Consider the following 22,217-nt stretch of genomic DNA (forward strand, 5'->3'; position numbering starts at 1 on the left):
GCTTTAAAAAAAATTACCTGCGTTGCATATACTATGGTGATCTAATGGAATTTAAGATCTATTTTGAATTAACCTTGTTTTGAAATATGTAAAACAGTAGCATATGTGTTTTATCAGCTTATTTACCTCTTGTCCCGTAAACTGGGTATCCAAAATGAATTGTCTTTGAAAAGTAATCTGCCACATATATAATTTGCATATTTTAGTGTATACATAGAAATACGAGAACATAAAAGTGAAATGGTCATAATTTTGCTCAATTATTACGACGTACATTATGAGGGTTGTTTGAAAAATTCGCGAACTTCTGTCATAACTTGACGTCATATTATATTCAAATTTGGTAGACGTGGTTTAACAATGAATTCGAATGATTTATATTAAAAATTTCAGATTTAGTAATAAATCGATATAATTATATTTATATAAGAAGGGAATAAAGCGAAAATGGAGTCAAGGAGCTGGTCAAAATTTAGTAATTTACAAACAAAACACAAAATAATAACTGTATTTATGAAGCAATATACCCTTATCACCTGCATATAGAGTCTCGTCTCCCAATAGATTCGTTACACAAGAGCATGCTCTTCGTACGAACAATTTCTAAAACAATGCAAGCTATTGACAAACAAGTTGATGAAACAAGGTTATCAACAGTCTCGTTTAAAGTTAACATTTTGCAAATTCTATGGTCCATACAATGACTAGTCAGCAAATACAATCTATCATTAAGTCGATGACTGACTTTTTTTTTCATTCAAGTTGTTCTAGTCCATTATTTTCATACTCAACTGGCTACAGATTTTTCCGTTTACCCGATCATGACAGGAGCACATGGCGGGTGTGATTGGTTGACAAGGGATGCTTACTCCTCCATGGAACCTGATCCCACCTCTAATGTTTATAGGGATCCGTGTTTGATCTGCTCCAAATCTGTATTGTTTCAATGGTCCTTTGAGCTTGATAACTGTTCGTTATCTACATATTTCGTATCTCTGAAATTCAGACATTCAAATTAAAAATTGCTAGGTCGTTTCATATGCCAAATTGACTGATTTTGATTCGCTGATAAGAAATTTATTTCAGAAGATAGGTAGTTCTCATTAAAAAAAAAAAAGATGACGACATAGGAGCAATTAGCTATACAATTTTTAGTGTTGCACTCGGGGAAACTCCAGAACAAATTATGAAAAATACTGGCTGGAGGAAGCAGGGAATATGTCAAGTGAGCTGTGAATTGGAGTATAAATTGCACAGGTGGTTTTTGAGTGGTAGAGACTGTATCAGACGATGGACGATCTTTGAGGAAACGGATTATCAGTAAAAATCTGATCAAAAGAGTTAGTACGTTATGGAAAGAGATGGGTGCTTTACTGTTGCGGATCTTTTGGAAACAGATTTACTCGGTCAAAAATTTGAAAATGAACTCATGGTACTGGAACAATTGTTAGGAAACTAAATATCAAGTAATATAGATACATCTTTAATGAGTGGGTATGACTGTGTGTGAAATGTGTATAGGGAGAGTATTTTTGAGAAACTTGTGACGCTTTTTTTTTGACGTTACAAGGTTGTCAACTTGCTCCGGATCCCTGGTAACAAAACATGTTGATTTAAGAAATTAAATAACACGATTTCCATTTAATCGCATGGAGTGAAACTTCACACATCAAAAATTCAATAATTTTACTTATGATAATGTGCTGATTTTGAATATTTTGGAAATAATATGATAAAGATTGACATTGTCCGCGAATTTTTCGAACACCCCTCACACGAGTTAAAAATATTGTTGATGTTCATGTATGTAAAAATGACTTTCTAAAGAAAATTATCATTATTTTCGACATTATCAAAATAACATGTATTACATGAGATGCAGAACTGAAGCTCTACGGAAAAGTTAAAGTTGACAGACCGGTCTATCAACCTAGGTTTTCGCTTCAGTTCTGCAGCTAGCATTTTCACCAGTGTGACAGTAAAAGGAGATTTCATGAAAGACTTCTTAAGACCACGCGTAATTTAATAATACGGATAGCTTCTGGACACATTTTTGCACAATAAAACCTAGCTGCTTTTCATTCTTCTGATACCCAAACCTTTTTCCTAACCATGTAATACTCATATTCATTTATTAATCATCATTTGATTCTGAATATATCTTTCCTGTGAGATGTGAGGTTTTCAATTTTTGCCGCAATTTTGCAGAATCGTCACAATTTTAGTCAAGAAGAAATAAAGCATAAATATATGTGAAATTTTTAAAAGAAACCCTGCTCATATATACATTTTACAATTTTATTTCTCAAAACCCATCTAACAATATTCACTTTATTGTCGTATCCCCAGGTCCTTCACAATATAGGTTCTATAGACTTCCGTGATATCGTTTGTGATCGAGACAGACTGATGGAATACATGATGTTCCGACTAGAGGTCAATGTGACGTCAGTGTCCACCACGCTTTGTTCCATCCCCGAAAACAGGATCCCAGAGATCACTAACGTGGTGCAGAACCAGATAGATGTGGCGGCCATTATACGAGTGGTGAGTACGATTATACAAAGATCGGAATCGGAAGTACATAGTATGCAGTGTATGGAATGAATACTAGTATATCCTTATAAGGAATAGTTTTCTTATCCTAGTTTTTTCAGCTTACATGATAACCCAGCCACTGGGATTATTTCATCTTACAAAAAAGGAAAATGATACGTAAAATAGAAAAAATAATTTTATATCTTATCGCTGGAACTTTTTGATATGACTAATCTCAACATCATTTAACACTATGATATGACTAATATAAACATCACTTTACACTATATGACTAATCTCAACATCATTTTACACTATGATATGACTAGTCTCAACATCATTTTACACTATGATATGACTAATATCAACATCACTTTACACTATGATATGACTAATCTCAACATCATTTTACACTATGATATGACTATTATCAACATCACTTTATACTATGATATGACTAATCTCAACATCATTTTACACTATGATATGACTATTATCAACATCATTTTACACTACGATATGACTAATATCAACATCATTTTACACTATGATATGACATATATGACTAATATCAATATCATTTTACACATGCTTTAGTCTAAGACACTGACCACTCTGACGATGGATTACACGTTGACGGACGCGCTAGAAGACATCGCCACAATGACGGACCTCCTGTATGGAACCCCCAACTTCATGAGCATCATCCGAGACCTTCCTAACCTCAAAGATCTACCCAGTATAATGCACAAAATTCCAGGGCTGGTGGACTCCATCATCAAACTGGGTGTCACCGATCTTTCCTGGTAAACATTGTTTTGCTCTAAATCATTTCGCTAAAAAACTTCTTAAAACATTTTTTAGAAAAATTAATGTAGGATTTGTTCTGATGAGCAAATAAAGAAAATACTACTAGTAGTATATAATAAGAGTTGATGAAAAATAATAACTTCTATACCATATGATTGTAAAGTCTATAGTATTAATTTTCTTCAATATTGACATATTTGAAGGATGACGGATCTAGTCAAGTTTCTGGATCCAATCATCGATCGTTTAGACCCTGATAACGTGGGATGGAACGTCACTAAGGAACTAGTCGGTGTAGTCTTAGACGTCTCAAGTATCGCAAACGGAAGTACGTAATTCCATGGATGTGATTGTTTTTCCTCTTTTCATGTGTCTAAATACAGAATAAAATATACTAGTATAGTAAATAGAAAATACAAAAATTTTAGGTATTCAAAAAATGGGATTTATCGCGGGGGGGGGGGGGGGTCCTTTATACTTGGACATCATCAAATAAATGGGTTTGACTTTTCCAGAGACTGTTAACATGACGGACCTGATTGAAAAACAGAAGGAAGTGATGGAAATGTTAGAGTCGAGAAACATGAGTTTGGATTGGTTATCCACAGTACCTAACGTCAACCTTGACAACGCTGTAAACGTCATGTCGGCTCTGTTCAGTGGCAATCTTACAGGGCTTAACGAAACGTAAGCCACTTAGAATAAAGAATAAATCCATTGAAATTTATCTTTTTTTATTTTCATAATATACAGAGGAATTATTTTATACCCTGCGTGATATGTACTCACATAGACGGTTTGTTTAGAACTATCCTGCGTGGTTTGAACGAGATCCAGAATTTCACCGAGATGATTATCGGGAACAACAGTCGGTTCATCATGGACTCGATTGATGGCACCATGGATATTCTGTCCACCGTGCTGGATGCCATGCTTGGTATCTGGCTTCCTCACTTATGCTTCTTATTGATCTTTTTCGATTGAATCTCGAAAAGAAAATCTGTATGAATAACACTATGGTCTCTGGGAAATAATGGTACATAATGTATATGATTTGTACTTTTAGAACTAGAGAAGAGCTTAAATTCAACCTTTGTGTACAACCAAGATATAATGGATGCCTTTACAACATTAATTGAGAACGGACCGAACCTGACAAAATCCGTGGTTATGGAGTTCATAGAACCACATAATTTATTGGTATTGTCCTTTTTAATAGATACAACATTTTTAAAAAAAACTTTGACAACTTACAATTAAAAAATGTTTTCCTATGTTATAACAATAAAAAGTTTCTTTTTCGTTGTCAATTGTTTCTTCCTAAGACTCATGTGAAATGTTTTATGCCATTTTTTCCTTATTTTTTTTTAACCAGGCCATAGTAAACAACACCAAAGACTACCCTGCTATTTGTAAACAGATTGTGGAGAAGAGTCTGCCTTCCAAAAATAGCCACGCCCACATCTCAAAATTGGAAAACAGTCTATGTAGTCACAAAATTACCAAAAACATTGAGACTAGTATGCAGATGTGGGAGGATGTGTTTAATAAACAGGTGCGCAGTTGCAGATTTAAGTTAAACATAAGCATCAAACAGTAACACATTACATCACGTTACATCTTCCATCTTCTGTACCTGAAGTTTGCGTATGCCATACATTTCCACGAAAAAGGCAGTTCTGCAAGTTATTGCCAAATTCCTTGAGAATTAACTGTCTTCTTCTATGATTTTTTGTCCTTGCTAATATCAATATTTTTATTTCCATTTTAGATCCAGCCTATGATAGACAATGTTGTAAACGGTACTGTCAGACGTGTGGAAATGGCCACGATCTACCAAAAGGCCAAAGCCCTTGTCTCAGGGGTGGATGAGCTGTACGGGAGGGGGAGCGTGTGGGAATCTATATTCTTGAGGATGAGTCGTCCCTCCATCGATCCTAGGACTGATGAATGGCAGGCATTCTTCAGAGACACACAAACATATCTCATCCAGGGAAGGTACAACCGTTTTCTCTCTCTCTCTCTCTCTCTCTCTCTCTCTCTCTCTCTCTCGTATCCTCAATGACACATTAACCAGACTGGTTCAATGCAAAGTATGTGATTTACATGCGATTTAGTCAAATATTTGGCATTAATGCTTATTCTTCCTGATTGCAGTTGGCCAGTGGTAGTTGTCATGACTGGGCAGTACCTAGAGAATTCACCGATGTGGAACACTATTGGTCCAATAGTAAAATCCATCAGTGTAGTCATGCAAAACCAGATGGAGCAAAATAGAAAAATCGAAGGTATAATATGTATAAAGTATGGATATAAATGATATTATTCTATATTCTGTTGGTTTTGATTTTTTTAACACCCCTCGGTAAAATTTATACTTTTTCATCATCCATTTCAGAACTAACTCGAGAAAACTCAACTATGATGACCCTCATGAAATTTGTGGTTAACTATTCTCCTGAAATCGCAACAGCTACCATGAAAATGATGCAGAATGCTACTATGGTATCTAAATAAATTATATCTGCTTGATTGAGACACTGTCATATTTGTTTTCACTAAAATTATCTTTATCACAAAAACAGTTATTTACAAATATTGTCTTTTATTTTTGTAGATCCAGACTTTAGCCACACAGGGTTTTACATTGGAATCTTTTTGTGACAACCACATGCTGAAAGAAATGGGAATGCCTAGTTATGTACCAGTGGATACTGTAGAAAACAAGATATGTACCACTAACTGGACGGCCATGATGACAGAGGTGGTGTCTATTGTTGACACAAGCTCAATGAGTGCAGAGGTATGTGTTATGGGTTTTTACTTTGAGAGAAATTTATCAGAATTTGCACTATTTTTATTTGGATGATTTTGGTGGCAATAATATTTTTTTATGTTAACAAATTATACTGTATACAATGGGGTTATGAATCATTTCAGTTGTCAAAAAATTGAATGCTACCAATTTTACGTAATTTCTGCCACATTTACTCAATTGCAATTCAGGAGAAGTAATATTGGAAGGGGGCACTTTTTTCGAGAATAATCTTTAAATTTAGCGCCCCCCCCCCTCCCTTTTTAATTTGTCGAAAAGAGGGGAACAACCCCCACCCACAAAGAAAAAGGACATCAAGTTTGGGCTTTTTCTGCTTGTCAACGTTTTTTCAGGCACTTCTTTGGATTTTCAATTATTTCTGACACCCCCCCCCCCCTGCCCAACCTTCCTTGAAAAACGCCAGTCCTTGGACATGTTGGGGTTGCACAATTTTTCAATTTTCCCAAATTTAAAAAAAACACAGGCTTAATTTATCAATTTTGATAAAATTTGATAATTTAAATTTATCATTTTTTCCCTAATTTTAAAAAAAAGCAGAGGTTTAAAGAATGATCGCCAAATGATTCCTCGTGATTGACACGTCGTTCAATATCAGGCGAAATAGAGTTTCTCAACCGGTATCTTATATTCGGTGTTTTCTCTCGAAACTGCATGGGAGAGAAATGGGAAGACAAAATTATACGTAAATAGATTTAGATTTCCACATTACAAAGGGATTTTTAGTTCCCTTATATTTATTTTCATAAAAATTTGTCGACAAACCAAACCCATAGTTTTATTTGGATCGGGTTTGAAATTCCGATTTTGCGGGTAGCCTAATGCAAAATCATGTTGACTTACTAGCAGAAGTTTTGAGAGAAGGGCATTAGTTAGCTCCTGATGATGACGCGGATGCCTTCGAAATTTAATTTTTGTCAAATTTTGTTATCTGTAAATGAAAGTTTAAGTTGGAAAGGCGTTGGATGGATTGATTGATGAAAAGGTATGGGATGCTATCGAAAATATCTCTGATGAATAGAACAGTGTAGAGATTTAAAATCAAGTGTTCATAGACCTTTTTGTTTTTCTAATATCGTACATGTGTTTTGAGAGTAATTTTCTCAATGCTGGGAGCGAGATCTGAACAATGTTCGTTTAACAAACAAAAGAATTGTGCAATGTTAAGCAAAGCTTCAAGTTGACACGTTTCGGTGAAACGTATGACAATAACACTAAACAGACAAAGATTAATGGATATTTGGCGAATACAGTTCTATATGTAAAAATTATCAGTTTGTTTTAGGCCTATTTATGCTGAAAACAGTCATAAAGAGCTAGGTTCACATTATGCATAAAATGGCCCTGTAGACCAGTCTAGACGAACTCCAAAAACAGCGTTTCCAGAAGTAAGAAATTGAGACTGAAAAAGTCTTCGAAAAAAGAGTCCACGCATGCGCACACACACAAAAAATGGCGATTTTTCGGCAAAAATGATGGGTCTACAAAAATTGTCCGTGCAAAGTTTTGGAAAGTATGGCAATTATACCAGTACTCAGAAATGCTAAATAAAAGACTTAGGAAGAGATCGTATTTGTCAGATTTTTGATTTTATTTGCAAAAAAGGAGATATTTACTTTCAAAGTTAACGTTTCAAGTCAGATCAATTATAGAGAAAATGATACGTTTTGAGAAGTAAATATGCATAAAAAAGGGATATATCTGCAAAATGGGACAATATATATTGTAACTGTTAAAAACTTGACTGAATTTTACACATAAATTAGCATTCCGGTTTTTTATTTGTGTACGACATCTGAATTGGACGCGTAAGTTTTTACCATCGTTATTTACCGATTTTTTTATCATATACGAACAGATATTATTATGAACACATTTTTAAAACTATTATCTATCAATATAAAGGCTTTAAAACCCACTCTTCTAGATATTAAGGGCACAACATATCTTCTAAAAATGAACCTGTTAATACTCCTACTCCGTGGTGAAAAATGCCCATTTTCTGATTTAAATAAATACAAGTTGGGTGTCTTCAAAAACAAATAAAAGCACCTTTAGTGTAGGAACGACATAAAATTTAAATCAAGGAGACAATAAATATTTCTTACCGGCAGTATTGAATTTGATGTCGTATATCCAATTCACTCATATGCAAGAGTTTGAAGCGATAAATAAGTCAATATTCACAAAATAATTTAATAAATGCAATTATCCATTCAACAAAAAATAAAATGAAGTAATATTGCACTAGATACAGCCATTATGCAGCCGAATATTTGGAGAAAGCGAACGATAATCCATCGTTTGTTTACATCGGACGCCATTTTGGCGCAATGCATGATGAAGCCAAAGACTTCGTTTTCGGAGTTCACGCTGTTTTTGGAGTTCGTCTAGACTGTAGACATGGTAGATATACCAATTTATTGACTAATACCCCATGTACCATTTTCAACATTAATATAAAGTAGAGACTTAGTGCTTACAGTTTATACAACAGAATTTCCTTTGAAGAGCCCAGGCATTGAAAAACAGGTTGTGTGAAATTGCAATGTTATTGAATTTCGCAGAAAACAGGTGTTTTTGAAAACCTTCAGCAAAGAATTAAAATATGAGCACACCCCTCGATCCAAAAATTAAAATATGTTTTATAATCTTCATTAACAGTTCTTTTACAATATATTTACACATTTTGGATCGGAGGTTGTGCTGTATATGAAATATTGAAAAATGGCATCATAATTTGGCTATTTTTGAAGAAATATTCAGGATATGTGAATGATGACGCAATTCATGACGTCATAATACATTGACTAGAAAGAATATTACGTCATTTTCAGTAGATATTCATTCACCAAGTGCTCAAGTATTATTTATTGCCTTGTTGACAAAAACTATACAGTTTCGAATTTTCAGAAATTCACGGGCCAAAAAAGGCCCTAAGTGGCTCTTGCTCTTTACAGGGCAAAAAAAGCTATGAATATTGAAAATCCACTTTAGAACAGGTGCGGGTTAAAAAATATATCAGATAATTAAAAGTTATAACTTTCATAGATATATGTATTAAAGGTAAATGTGTCAAAATACGGTCTACTAATTGCTAATTCTAATAAGCTTACTGGGGCTTTGCTCCCAGGCTTACATTAGACATTGTCCTTCACCAACTTGGGACCTCGAAGGTGCCCAGACCCCTTGCATCTAAACCTGGCCTGGTTTGTCACATTTTTCTCCTCTCCTGTTACATTTGGTGCTGTGCCATGCTCTGAAATTGACAGGTAAAAGACCTGCCAAGGAAGAGCCTGGGTTTGTGTCTTCTGGGGCAGAGAGCTTTAAGGAGGGAGGAATGTGGCAGTCAGATGGATTTGATCACCGGTGGCCAGATAGCTCAGTTAGTAGAGCACCTGATTAAATATTCAGGGGGTCAGGGTTCGAATTCTGGTCTGGTCTGTCTCATTTTTCTCTTCTGCTGTTACATAATATTTATGGCTAGAATAAAAAATCTTTATCTTTTGTACAGCTGTATATTTATATCCCAATTAGGATATTACATACATGTATAAATGAGTTATTATATCCCAACCTGATGAATATGGTTATTTCAAGTCAAGCAAATTTTATTTATACAGTTTAAGAAATAAATATGAGCTAAGATAGCTCTTTAACCAGCTTTACTCATGTGTTTACCTAAATTACTGGATCACAATGTAAAATTATTTTAAAGATTCCATGGAGTACTATGCTGAACAAAAAAAGATGCCATAAATTGAATGATAATTAAAATGCTATCATTTTTCAAAAAATCCTGACCAAGTGTTACCTTTGAATTTTGTTTGATTTATGATTTCTTTTAAATGTACATTTTTTTAATGTTGATATGCTAATTTGATGTAAGAAGCAGATTTATTTGAATTGATTTTTACAAAAATCTCAAACATATTTTTACTAAATTCAGATTACAAATTATGTGACCAACAAGAACGCCAGCACAGATGTTGATTGGGCCCAGATGGTATACAATATACAGAGTATGGTGTCAATGGAGCAGAACCTCGTGTCATACATGATTGAATCCATGTTGATGTCCTTTAATTTCAGTAAAATAAGTGAAACTATGGAGGTGGTGATGAACCAAATAACGGAGCCAATGATGATATCCAACATGGCATCTAACATGAGTGTTCAGAATCTTATGAGGTATAGCCAGCTTGTAGACTTTAATAGCTATAAATATGAAAATTTTATACATCAGAGGAGTGAGAGTATTCTATGGTGTATTTACTTGATGGTTTATATTCAACATAAATTTTGATAATTTTTTTTTTAAAAATAGCTTGCAAGTATATTCCATTTGAATATTGTCTTAAGAAAAATGATTTTGCAGTCTGAGTGCTGGTTTTGTGCCAACTCTGCAACAACTAGATGTACAGCTAGAAAATGTAACAGAGTGGAAAATGGTGAAGTACTATGTTAATGTGTGGAACAGTATCTCCAAAATGGCTCTGGAATTCCTTCAAGGTCAGGCAAGATTTGCAAATGTTTGCAAAAATTGATCATTAAAATTTTTTTTTATCATTTTTGAAACAAAAAAGAAGTACATGTACAGTGTATTAAATAAAATTACAATAATTGTTCATTTTAATTCTGAAGCTCTGCTTTTTGAACAGATTCCATGTCAGATTTGGATAAATATTTGATGGATTTATCTCCAACTTTTGCGGACTTTTTGAACACTGTAAACAGCTCCACTCCATCACTGTTTAAAGCATTGGAAAGGGTCACACTTCACCCTGGCGTGGTGAGTGAGCAGAAAAAAAACTGATTTAGACTATTTCTACATTCCTACAAATACTGTAAAAGTGGAAACTTTGATGATGTGGAAACCTTGACTAATTTATAACAATTGTCAAAATTTTCACTCATCAACTTTCCAAATCCTTTTAAAGCTAGAGCACTGTAAAATATTATTACTGGTGCATTGTCAAGGTTTTCACTCGCTATATATTTCTAATATACTAAAATCATCAAACTTTCAATCCTTCAAATTGACCACTTTTACAGTATTACAACACCAATAATTTTATATACCGTAAATCTGGAAATTTTTACGGCGATTTATTTTTGCAAATCTGGGTCAAAAAGCTGTTGATTAATTTTTACGTTTCAAAATTTTGCAAATTGTCATTGGCGCTGAAATTAAAAAGCTCTTAGAATTTTCATAACAGTTTATAAGTTACGCATGTACAAACAATATTAAATGAAGCAAAAGTTCCATGATCAGATAAAAATATTAAAAGAGATAAAACATCTTGACTGTTTAAAATATTGAATGTAGTGAAGGAGGATTATCACGGGTAATTAGCTTGTAGTGTAAACGGGTTTCTTAAAATGACCACTGCTTAAGAACACCTGATCACCGGGTTAAAAATAGACACCAGCTGTCAGCCAAATTTTTGTTAAAATTTTTTTGTTGTTGATTTATTTTTAAGAAAAATATTTTTGAGAATGCAATGCACTCGCAAATTTGCTAAAAATTTATCTACAGTAAAAAATTTCAGATTTACGGTAAAAGATAATGCTGTGAAACTGTTAAATAAATATGTTGTTGAGATTTTTCTCTACCTTGGTTTTGACTCTGTCACACAAGTTTTGATTTATGCTTGATTATTTGCATGGTTATAACTTTCATACAACACCAGTGCTTCCACTTAACATTTAATTTCTTCTTGATTGGTCCAATTTTTTTTTCATACAGCTGTTACAGAAGTTGCTGACTACAAACCTGGCTGAGGTATGTCATGGAGTGAGGGTCTCTGATCTCCTCGACAGCCCCTCCCTGGCACCATATGAGGATCACCTGTGTCAGGTAGACTGGACCCAGGTGTACAGGGAGGTTCTAGACAACACTGGTCTGTCAGCAATCTTTAATGACACAGTAAGTTCTGTTCACATCATATGTGTGGCACTGTTAAAGCATTTTCTGAGAAAATTAAGTTCTCTTAATGCATGGAATTGGCTCAGACTCTGTTTATGTTATTGGAGAAAGTGTTGTTGTAAATGTGCTAGACATTTTGTAAACTGTTTCGAAATGTCCTTTCTTCAGAAAATAATATGATATGCACATACAGTAAGTATTTGAACTATTATATAATTTTTTTTTCCTTGAATTAAAAATCTAGTTTATGTTAACAGATGGAAACTGCAATTCATGAAAAAATATATGTCAACTGGAATGAGACATTCCATCAAACTGAGCAGCTGTTTGAAGAAGTCTGGAGAATTCTCTCTCATCCTTCTAACTTAACTTCCACTCTAGACAAATTCTACAATATACAGCTGGGGAAAACCAACATGACATGGGAAAGTCTACTGTCTTTGTATAATACAACACAAAACATGAATTTGACTAAGTAAGTGTAGAAGAGTAGGACTGAAATATTTTATGGATTGACTCAACTTTAATTTACTGTAAACCAACTACATGTATTATTGGGTATGATCAACTTCAGCATCTTTAATTGTCACTGGAAAACCAGGCTAGTGACTACACCAATACTGGTGCTTGAGCTTTGTTATTTTATAAAACTTGACACAGTTAGTTACTGGTTAAGAATGAGCTTGAGTTGCTCAATTCTCACTATATACATTTCTGGCATGTGTATATAAGTTGGTTTACAATACATGTATTAAAAAGTTGTGAATTTTTCTATACACTGTACAACAGAATTGAGACATTTGATGAAATTTTAGGCTTTCCATGAACTGCTCTCTACAATACAGAGAATTTTTTTAAGTCTTATTTTCAGATCTTTTTGTTAATAATTTGTTGTAGGCTTGCAGAATTGGCAAACCAAATTCCAGCAGTTTTAGAAATGTTAAACAAGCTCACTGGGAATTCCTCCATGATTTCATCCTTATTGGACATGCAGCCACAGTTTCTCTACCAGACATACTCCATTCAGCAGTTTATTATCAACCAACTCCAGTATTTTAATGGTATATTTGTCTTATAATATGTTAAGAAGTTACATATATGTAACACATGCATCTTTAATTTTAATTCTGTTTCTATTTAGACACAACACACGTAACTCTGTCTGTATATCTGAACTCCTCTGAGCTGGAGCGACTCTTTAACCAGCTCTCGGATTCTCCAGCAATGAGTGGGGTCCTGTATAGGATTATTGTCAATGTTGTCTTTGATCCCTCAAAGGTAAGTTTGTGTTCATGCAAGTTTGTGTTCATGCATAAAACTTGAATTAACTGTTGTATGAATACTATACAGTCAAACTTTGCTAACTGGAACTTGATATAGCGAAGAAAACAACAGACAGATGTCGAAAAGTTCTCGATATTGAGGTATAAATACAGAAAAAAAGTGGTTGGGACTTCTACATCACTTCAACATATCAGTTGTATTCAAGATATCAATGTTAGAGATATGGAAGTAAAAAAAAAAAACATAGTTTTTATTGATTTGAAATTTTATTTATTTTAAAGATGACAAACCTGACTAGTTCAGTGGACAAGTTCTGTACGGAGCCCGGATTCCTGACTCCTTTTGTGTTACCCAGTGATTTCCAGTCTGCAGAAAAGTTGCGGAATTACATGTGTGACACCGTTAACATGAATGTAACAGCTTTATTACATGAGTTGTCACAAACACATGGCCTTCCTCAATTAATGGAATCATTAGAGGTATATTAGAAATTGTCAAAATTCCTTTGAAAATATGAAATTCCATGTAAATTGCATGCAGGGGGTGGGTTTTTTTATTTTTTTTAGAATATTTGATCGTAGAGTTTGAAATCATCCAAGCCAGTTGTTTTTACTCTAATCATAAGTTTTTTTTGAGCTACGTTTATATTTTAAGATAAATTTTTAAATAAATTAAAATTATTTATATATAAATACTTCTCATTACAGAAGACTGATAACTTTCCCACTATCAACATGAGTTTGATCATTGAACAATCGGAGAAACTGTCCAAGTTGATTACAGACATAATAATTCACCCTCCAACCATCAGCCTCAACGAGAAAGATGCCTGGTTAAATGGATCTCTCTACACAAAAGAGTTCACAGACTTCTTACAGAGACTCACAGACAAAACGACTAGCACAGATATCATTCAGAATGGACAGTATGTACTACATCTTTAATGGATCATATTATCTGAACAAACAGATTCTTAGAAATCTTGCTCCACAAGGGCAGGTAGTCAAGTAAAGTCAGATACATGTATATCTGAGGGACATTAAAAAAAACTCAGACTTTTGTCATAACCTTTTTGTTTAATGTCATATTATGACCAAATTCAGTAGAAATATTTCAATAAATCTGAATAATTTGAAATAAAAAATTCAAATGTATCGTGATATATTTCAAAATTATTTAAAAGATAAAACTGCAAAAATGGAGTCAGGGAACAAGTCAAAATTAAGTAATGTAATCACAATACTCTATAATTTGTCTTAAGTCATATCTCTTTAAAATGGTGTGTAAACAAAATCAAAATTAAATATTCAAATTATATACATTACTAACATCGAAATACTAACATTAGTAACATGGTAACTGATTATATACTTTGTAGATGAATTAATCTGATTGTTAATTTGATGCTGTTTTACAGATTGGCAGAACTATTCCCAGCTATATTAGAGATGATAACTAAGATGACTGGAAACTCCTCTGAATTTTCATCTTTTATCTCCATGCAGTCACAATTCATCTACCAGACGTATTCCATTAATCAGTTCATCATTAAACAGTTGCAGTTTTTTAATGGTACTGTACCTAATTAAGATAATTCAGTATCTCAATGGTTTTATTTGCACATCTAAATGTCTCATATTGCAGTATTTGAATAATGTGATACTTTCAGCCAAGTACTTGTACATATTCATTTGTTCAATTCAGTGATTTCGTTTTCAGATTCCACACACATCACACTAACCACCTATTTAAGTTCCCCGGAACTGACCCGATTGTTGAACCAGATCTCAGACTCGCCAGAAATGAGTGGAGTGTTGTTCAGGACACTGGTCAACATCATGTATGACGCACAGAAGGTGAGAAAATGATGTGTTGGACTGAAGGTCTGACCTTCTTCAGAGTTTGAATCTTTTTTTTTAATGTGCTCTTGTGGAAACATAGAGTCTCTTTCTTTGTTATTTTAGAAAAAGAGTTAAGGATAATTGTAATCTCGTATATTTTGATCAGTGTATGCAAGAAGGATTGGACTCACTACCAATAAAATTAGAATCTAACATTTAATATAATCAGAAATAGTAACCTGTGTGAAAACTGCTATAATGATATATATACTGTGTAGTGTACAATACTGTAGGCCATACGACACTTTTACAGAATTTATTGACATCATGCGATACCGAAATACCTTTTGTATTTTTGCAGACACAATACCTTACAAACAATGCAGAAAAGTTCTGTACAGAAGCTGGTGTATTAAATCCAGTGGTGGATCCAAGCGACATCCAAAAAGCAGAGAAACTGCGTAATTATGTGTGTGATACCCTGAACATGAATGTCACAGCCCTCTGGCATCAGCTGTCAGAAGGCCATGGAATACCACAGCTTATAGAAGCATTACAGGTAGATATAGTCTATTTAGTGTAACAGAATTCATAGCTGAATTGTTTTCATACATTTTGTAGTCAAGAGGCAAACAGCCAATCCCCAACTAGAGCATTACCAGTAAATATTATCAAGATTGGTAAATCACTAGCTAAATTGTGTCAGTACCACGAAACTATTATATGAGTCATAAATATGATTGTATTTTTAGTTGGTTATGATACAACAAAACTAAATGATTTATTATTGTTTAATTGTAGAAGACTGATGGTTTCCCGTCTATCAATACAAGTGTAATCACTGAACAGTCAATGAAGATGTCCAAGTTGATTACAGATCTAATAACTCACCCTCCCACCATCAGCCTGACTGATAACGATGCCTGGTTAAATGGATCTCTCTACACAAAAGAGTTTACTGATTTCTTACAGAAAATCACAGACAAAACAACCAGTACAGACATCATCCAGTATGTCTAAAGCATTGATTCTGAAATTTTATTGTCCATTTTGCTTTTCACAGTTTTCAGTAAATCTTTTTACTGTGGAATTTCAGTTTTTAGATCTAAGAAAACCATTACTTTTGACAAAACCTTTTTTTCTTTCCTTATCAAAGCTCAATAAATAATGAAAGAGTGTGAAAAATTTGAATTGAAATTTAATATATGTTTATTAAAAATATACACACCATAGATTCACTTTTATAAACTGTTAAATGAACTGAATTGTCTACTTTGTAGAAGTTTGATGACAGCTTCCTACCAGAAGCCAATAATTGACTCCATTACTGCACCCCTGGCAAATGTGACAGAGTTCCAGACTATTGTACAGGTCACTGACTGGTTCCTGGTAGAACTCAAAGACAAGATTCTGGCTGGAAGCTCTGGTGAGTCCACAAAGTAAATCTGTATAAGATAGAACCAGGAAGAATCACTTGCATGCATCAGAGCACATATTTAATATTTAGACCATAAAAATGCAGTTATTTCAGGAAAGAAGGGGAAAAAATTTATATTTCCTTGGTAACAATATTTATCATTGTGATTTCAAGATTTAAAAGAACCCATAACTTTATTTAATGATCTAAAGTTGTTAATTACTCATGGAAATTTCTGTATGTTGCAGATGCTATGAAGGATATCATTGCTGAGTTCAAAGGTTATCCACAAATGGAGCGTCTATTGAATCTTCTTGACCAGCTGCCAAGCTTCTACCAAACCTTGCTCTACAACATTGTCCATCATATGGAGAAGGTATGTAGGAGTCTTCATGAATTTCAAAAACATTTGAGTTTTGAAAGTGTAGTTGAACTTTGGTATCTCGAACATTGATATCTTGATTGACATGGTTATGTCAAATGAATTTGAAATCCCAGCCCCTTATTCTTTAAGTATTTTACCTGGATATTTGAAATCCTTGGATATCTCGCAGTTTTTTCTTGGTCCCATAGAGTTGACAAGGTTATGAGGTAACGAGATAACAAAGTTTGACTGTAATAGGAAAGAATGTTCTTTCTCTCTGTTTCAGGTTTCTAAATTGTTTATTGCAGTGTCTAACGGTTGGCATGGGTTTTGTATTGAGACTCTCTTTACATGTACTTTTCCTTGTTTTAGGTGACTCGATTATTTACTGCAGTGTCTAAGGGCTGGGATGGATTCTATAATGAGACAGATTATTTCTTTAGATGTACTTTTCCATGTTTCAGGTGCCTGAATTGTTTACTGCAGTGTCTAAGGGCTGGGATGAATTCTGTAACAAAACAAATACACTGATTTATGATGATCCATCACAGACTTTTAGTGCTAAAGCATTCCTTGGAGAATTGTGTCTGTTGGACTTTGATGAAATGATGACTGAAGTTTCAAGGTTTCAGGTATATATCATACACATGTATGATTATTTACTGATCTTAAATATGAGTGACATTCTGTTTTATTATTCAAGATTCATAGTAAGTGCTCCTAAGAACACAACTTACATATACATAAACTAGACTTAATGAAAACTAAGTAATATTGATCTTTTCTATAATGCCACTTTGTTTATCAGGTGTCCAACAAATCAGCTGCTTCATCTTTGAATGTTAGCGCTGGATTAGAAGACATTATCCAAAAGGTAGAAGACATTGTCAAACTTATGAACACCTCAGCCATTGATAATCTGCCCAAGTTCATGCAGCTGGAAGTCTGGAACAGTGCCTCCTCCATGATGGCGAAATCACTGACAGATCCTCAGATGATGTCCACGTAAGTATTGTAGTAGAGTATTGTAGAGTAGCTAGAGTAAGTATTGTAGTAGAGTATTGTAGAGTAGCTAAATTAGGTATTGTAGAGTAGCTAGAGTAAGTATTGTAGTAGAGTATTGTAGAGTAGCTAGAGTAAGTATTGTAGTAGAGTATTGTAGAGTAGCTAAATTAAGTATTGTAGAGTAGCTAGAGTAAGTATTGTAGTAGAGTATTGTAGAGTAGCTAGAGTAAGTATTGTAGTAGAGTATTGTAGAGTAGCTAGGGTATTTTAGTAGCCTGCTTAGAGTCAGATTTCCTTTGGTTGATTTACAAGGTTGCTGTTAGATCTAACAAATTTTCACGTTTTCTGTCTGACAGTTGGATAAGTGGAGGAGTGAGTAGTCTGACAAGTGTGCTGACCATGATCGATGGAGGTAAACAATTGCTGCAGGTCTTCGATGCCTCGTTCACACTCACAAAAGCTCTTTGGACAAGATTCAGCAATCAGAAAAATGGTAAATCTTGCTTTCTATACTCTTTTTTTTGTTTCAAAAGTGATAATGTCTGTAGCACTTCCCAGTTCTTTTTACCTGATTTACATGAAATAATACAATGAACCTTGAAACATACTCACTTTGTGATTTTACATTACAGAGTCTGTGCTAGACCTGATGGTTCTGCTGAATGGAGCAAACAATACACAGAAATTGTGGAAATTAATACAACAACCAGGTTCTATTGAGGTTCTCATCCACTCAGCCAATACACCACAGGTACTGTAAAAACATTACAATAAAAGCTGGAAAAAATATATGTCATAGATGAAAGGAAATCTAAGGTAGAAGTTAGAATTACATTATTTAAATAAAATGTAATAAGATGTTTTTTGTAAGGGTACTTTTTTGACAGAATTCTGATCCAGAATGTAGAATTAGAGAAGTAAGATTAACTGTGTTTTCTTTGTAGTTTAACCAGCTTGTTCAGAAGAACATGACTGAGGCTCTGCTGGACCTATGTGATCCATCTAGAGGAATGTTTACTCAGATCTTCACTGTGCCGGCTGGAGTTATGGCCAATAGGACTGACCTACAGAGAAGACTGTGTACAGTCAATCTCACACAGCTGGCCACAGAGTGGGAGGATATCATAGATCTACACACTGTTAAACTCATGGTAAGATAAAAAAACAAGTAACCTAGTTAAATGTTTAGTTTATTTAGTTACAAAGGCATAGCAATCATTTCCTTAAACACAAGGTGGTGAAAATGTCCTATATTTTTTATGTAAAATAATCAAGGTACCGGTAATATGTGAAATCATTTTCAACTTAAATGATTATTACAAGTGCACAGTACCATTCTCCATTGTGTAATTAGGACTTCTTGGCAAAAATCTGTATCATCATTATTGTAGGTATGTTGTGTTATGACTAACTAATTTTTTTTATGCAGGTGGATCCAAGTCACCAACCCTCCCTGAACTGGACAGAGGTCACCTTATTCTTTGATGAGATGACTAAGACTATATCAGAGTGGCTGGTACATCCACCTCTAGTGACTGGTTATCCCAGCAGATGGTCAAATGAATCCTATTGGCTCAACTTGTTGATGCAACAGCCAGCTTCCTCTGGATCATTGTCCAACATTACCACTCAGTAGGTCACCACATACTTTAGCAGAAAACCTATATACATTTATATGCATGAAATTATGGTTAAATATTTTATGGGGATTTCCATTTTAAATAACTGAGTATAAATAGAATATTTTTGCACTTTTTATTTCTACTCTGAAGGTTGAAAAGCATTCTGGATGCCATGTCACCATTCTTGGACCAGGAGCCAATCAAAACATATGGTTTGTTTCTGGAAAAATTGCTCAATTTAACCAATCATGAATTAGATATGATGGCAGGTAGGAACTTCACAAACTTACAGGACCTGGTGCATTATGTCCCTGCCCTTGAGAAGTTAATGTTAGCATTGAATCTGAGTGAGGAAACAGCAGAACAGTTAATGATGGCTCCTATTAAAAACCCGTCAGAGCTTGTTAAGATACTGACTAGTGACCAACCTCTAAACATGCTTTGCTCTGCAGATTTCTGGCAAAAACTTGTCTCCTGGTCCAATAGTTCCAGTCCTGTGTCGTCAGTGCTATGTCATCTGAACGAATCTGACGTAATTAAGGTCATCATTGACTCACTCAAGGTAACAGACCTTGTCAAAATTCTGGAAAATGAGACATCAACAGAGAAACCAAATTGGATGAATATCATTGATGAAGTCATGCATATGGTGAAATCTGTCGAAATATTAATCAGCAATTCCTCCTTCCATCTAAATATAGAAAGTGCTTTTGACAATGTAATGAAAGCTTACACAACACAGAACAGTGTTGATGATTTCACCGCCCTGTTTAAAGTATACAGCGAGCTGGCTCTGATGTTCAACAACACAGAGATTTGGCAGAAGGTGAATGAGTTCTTACAGACAGGGGAGATATTGATGACCTCGGCAGTCAGGTTCATGGACCGACTGGTCACTCTGGACTCCAGTGATCTCACAGGAATGATCCTAGGCTTGATGAAGCCATATAAGGTACAGTGGCTTTATTCTTTCTGGATATACCCAGGAGTGTAAATGTGCTTTTTGTACTTCACTGCCTTCTTTTGTTTTATCCAAGTTAAATAATCTGTACATACACTTTACTTCTGATACATATACTGCAAATAGTTGTAAATGTTCTGAACTGGCCAAAATTTTATTTTAATGAAAAATAAGTAAGGAGACAGTACCCAGTCTCATTTGTAACGGATGTTTTGGGATGACTAATTAGTGAATTTGAATATTTCTATCATCATGCATTTAGAAAGACATTCATTCGTTGTGAAAATCTGAATGACATTTCTGAAATCAGAATTTCTTACAGCTTTCAGACCTGTTTACAAAGGAAATGGATTTGTGGGGTGTGTACAACTTAACATGTAATGCCACAGCCTGGAGAGAATTGTTTCATTTTGCTCCAACCACCAATGTGACAGCTTTGGCCAATTTAGCATGCTTTATGAATAAAAAAGAGGCTTCCCAATTTATTACAACTCTTATGATGGTAAATACTATAATTTTAGACAAAAAATAATCCTGCTATTTAACAATTTTGATTCATGATTATCAGACGAAATAGTTTGGATGATATGTTGAAATTTTTTTTTTTGTTTTACAGAGAAATCAAAGCCTTCCTGCAGTTGATATTCAACAATTCTTGAAGACAGTAGAGAAGTTTAACGATAAGTTTGCGATGTTGCTGAATGGTTCCAGTCACATGGTTGACATCAACATGACATCATTTCTACAACGGCTGCAACAGGAAGTGGCAGTACTCTCCAGTACAACGTCCCCACTTATGATGGAGAGGTAATACAATCATTGACAAATTTATAGTAATGCAATACAGGTAAACTTTGTTATCTCGACATCGACGGGACCATCGGAAAATGTCGAGATATCCGAGGTGTCGAGATAGAGTTGAGACTTGACGTCCAAGATTTCATTGCATAGCAAAACAGACAAGCTTATTATATGTACATGACTTTAATATAGACTGTAGCTCAACATATTTCAGAATTCCCTCTATTATTAAAAATCTAGGAAGTTATTTTAAAAATTTTGTTTATAAAACGTGTTCTTTATCGAAATCTTTCTCAATTCACAAAGTTTCAGCACAAAGTTACAGCATTGAGCTGCATTCGCGTGTTACTTGCCTTTTCATCAGAACAGGATACGAAATGCGCTCTATAAACTTCGAACCGTATAAAGTCGACATCCGATATACGGTAAAAAAAAATTGAATGCGGATTATTTTTTTCTTATTTCATTCTGGAAGAATGTACATTAAAATTAATTTTTTTAAAGAGATTTGTGTATCTAAACTAACATAGTGATGTTGCACGAATTACGGCTGATTCGGTCAATCGTGTCATTAATTGGATTGTTTCCTGTTGAATACATTTTAACTACAAAATATCAAAACATTTTTTTTTAATTCCTTAGTTTGAATTTTTCAGTGTGTTTGTTATTCATGGTAATTTAGTTATCTTTTTCAAATTTAAAAGTTATGTTACGTTTCGATATAAATAACATTCTGTACATTTACGCAGAATCGTGTAGATTTAGCAATGATATTACCCAAGCTCAAATAACTTCTCAAAGACGCCGAAGGG

At 34.2% G+C, this 22,217-nt stretch overlaps 1 protein-coding gene across 1 annotated transcript in view; it reads left to right on the plus strand.

Moving 5' to 3' along the window:
• Positions 1-22,217, plus strand: part of LOC133200204 (uncharacterized) — a 69,720-nt gene that overhangs the window by 10,967 nt on the left and 36,536 nt on the right. Inside the window, exons 6-40 of the mRNA XM_061336007.1 lie at positions 2,350-2,547; positions 3,136-3,344; positions 3,552-3,676; positions 3,864-4,035; positions 4,155-4,285; positions 4,415-4,548; positions 4,724-4,903; positions 5,120-5,346; positions 5,506-5,636; positions 5,747-5,853; positions 5,966-6,151; positions 10,131-10,372; positions 10,560-10,693; positions 10,843-10,973; positions 11,931-12,110; positions 12,368-12,585; positions 13,008-13,171; positions 13,252-13,388; positions 13,676-13,873; positions 14,102-14,319; positions 14,812-14,966; positions 15,114-15,250; positions 15,597-15,794; positions 16,037-16,245; positions 16,516-16,661; positions 16,901-17,028; positions 17,481-17,648; positions 17,825-18,021; positions 18,378-18,514; positions 18,654-18,772; positions 18,966-19,172; positions 19,451-19,653; positions 19,794-20,595; positions 20,927-21,106; positions 21,221-21,411. Of these exons, the coding sequence (XP_061191991.1) occupies positions 2,350-2,547; positions 3,136-3,344; positions 3,552-3,676; positions 3,864-4,035; positions 4,155-4,285; positions 4,415-4,548; positions 4,724-4,903; positions 5,120-5,346; positions 5,506-5,636; positions 5,747-5,853; positions 5,966-6,151; positions 10,131-10,372; positions 10,560-10,693; positions 10,843-10,973; positions 11,931-12,110; positions 12,368-12,585; positions 13,008-13,171; positions 13,252-13,388; positions 13,676-13,873; positions 14,102-14,319; positions 14,812-14,966; positions 15,114-15,250; positions 15,597-15,794; positions 16,037-16,245; positions 16,516-16,661; positions 16,901-17,028; positions 17,481-17,648; positions 17,825-18,021; positions 18,378-18,514; positions 18,654-18,772; positions 18,966-19,172; positions 19,451-19,653; positions 19,794-20,595; positions 20,927-21,106; positions 21,221-21,411 (6,599 nt within the window). The remainder of the gene's footprint in view (positions 1-2,349; positions 2,548-3,135; positions 3,345-3,551; positions 3,677-3,863; positions 4,036-4,154; positions 4,286-4,414; positions 4,549-4,723; positions 4,904-5,119; positions 5,347-5,505; positions 5,637-5,746; positions 5,854-5,965; positions 6,152-10,130; positions 10,373-10,559; positions 10,694-10,842; positions 10,974-11,930; positions 12,111-12,367; positions 12,586-13,007; positions 13,172-13,251; positions 13,389-13,675; positions 13,874-14,101; positions 14,320-14,811; positions 14,967-15,113; positions 15,251-15,596; positions 15,795-16,036; positions 16,246-16,515; positions 16,662-16,900; positions 17,029-17,480; positions 17,649-17,824; positions 18,022-18,377; positions 18,515-18,653; positions 18,773-18,965; positions 19,173-19,450; positions 19,654-19,793; positions 20,596-20,926; positions 21,107-21,220; positions 21,412-22,217) is intronic.

Source organism: Saccostrea echinata, unplaced genomic scaffold (assembly GCF_033153115.1).
Source record: "Saccostrea echinata isolate AGI-Se365-2 ecotype Australia unplaced genomic scaffold, CSIRO_AGI_Sech_v1 ptg000037l, whole genome shotgun sequence".
NCBI classification, from domain to species: domain Eukaryota; kingdom Metazoa; phylum Mollusca; class Bivalvia; order Ostreida; family Ostreidae; genus Saccostrea; species Saccostrea echinata.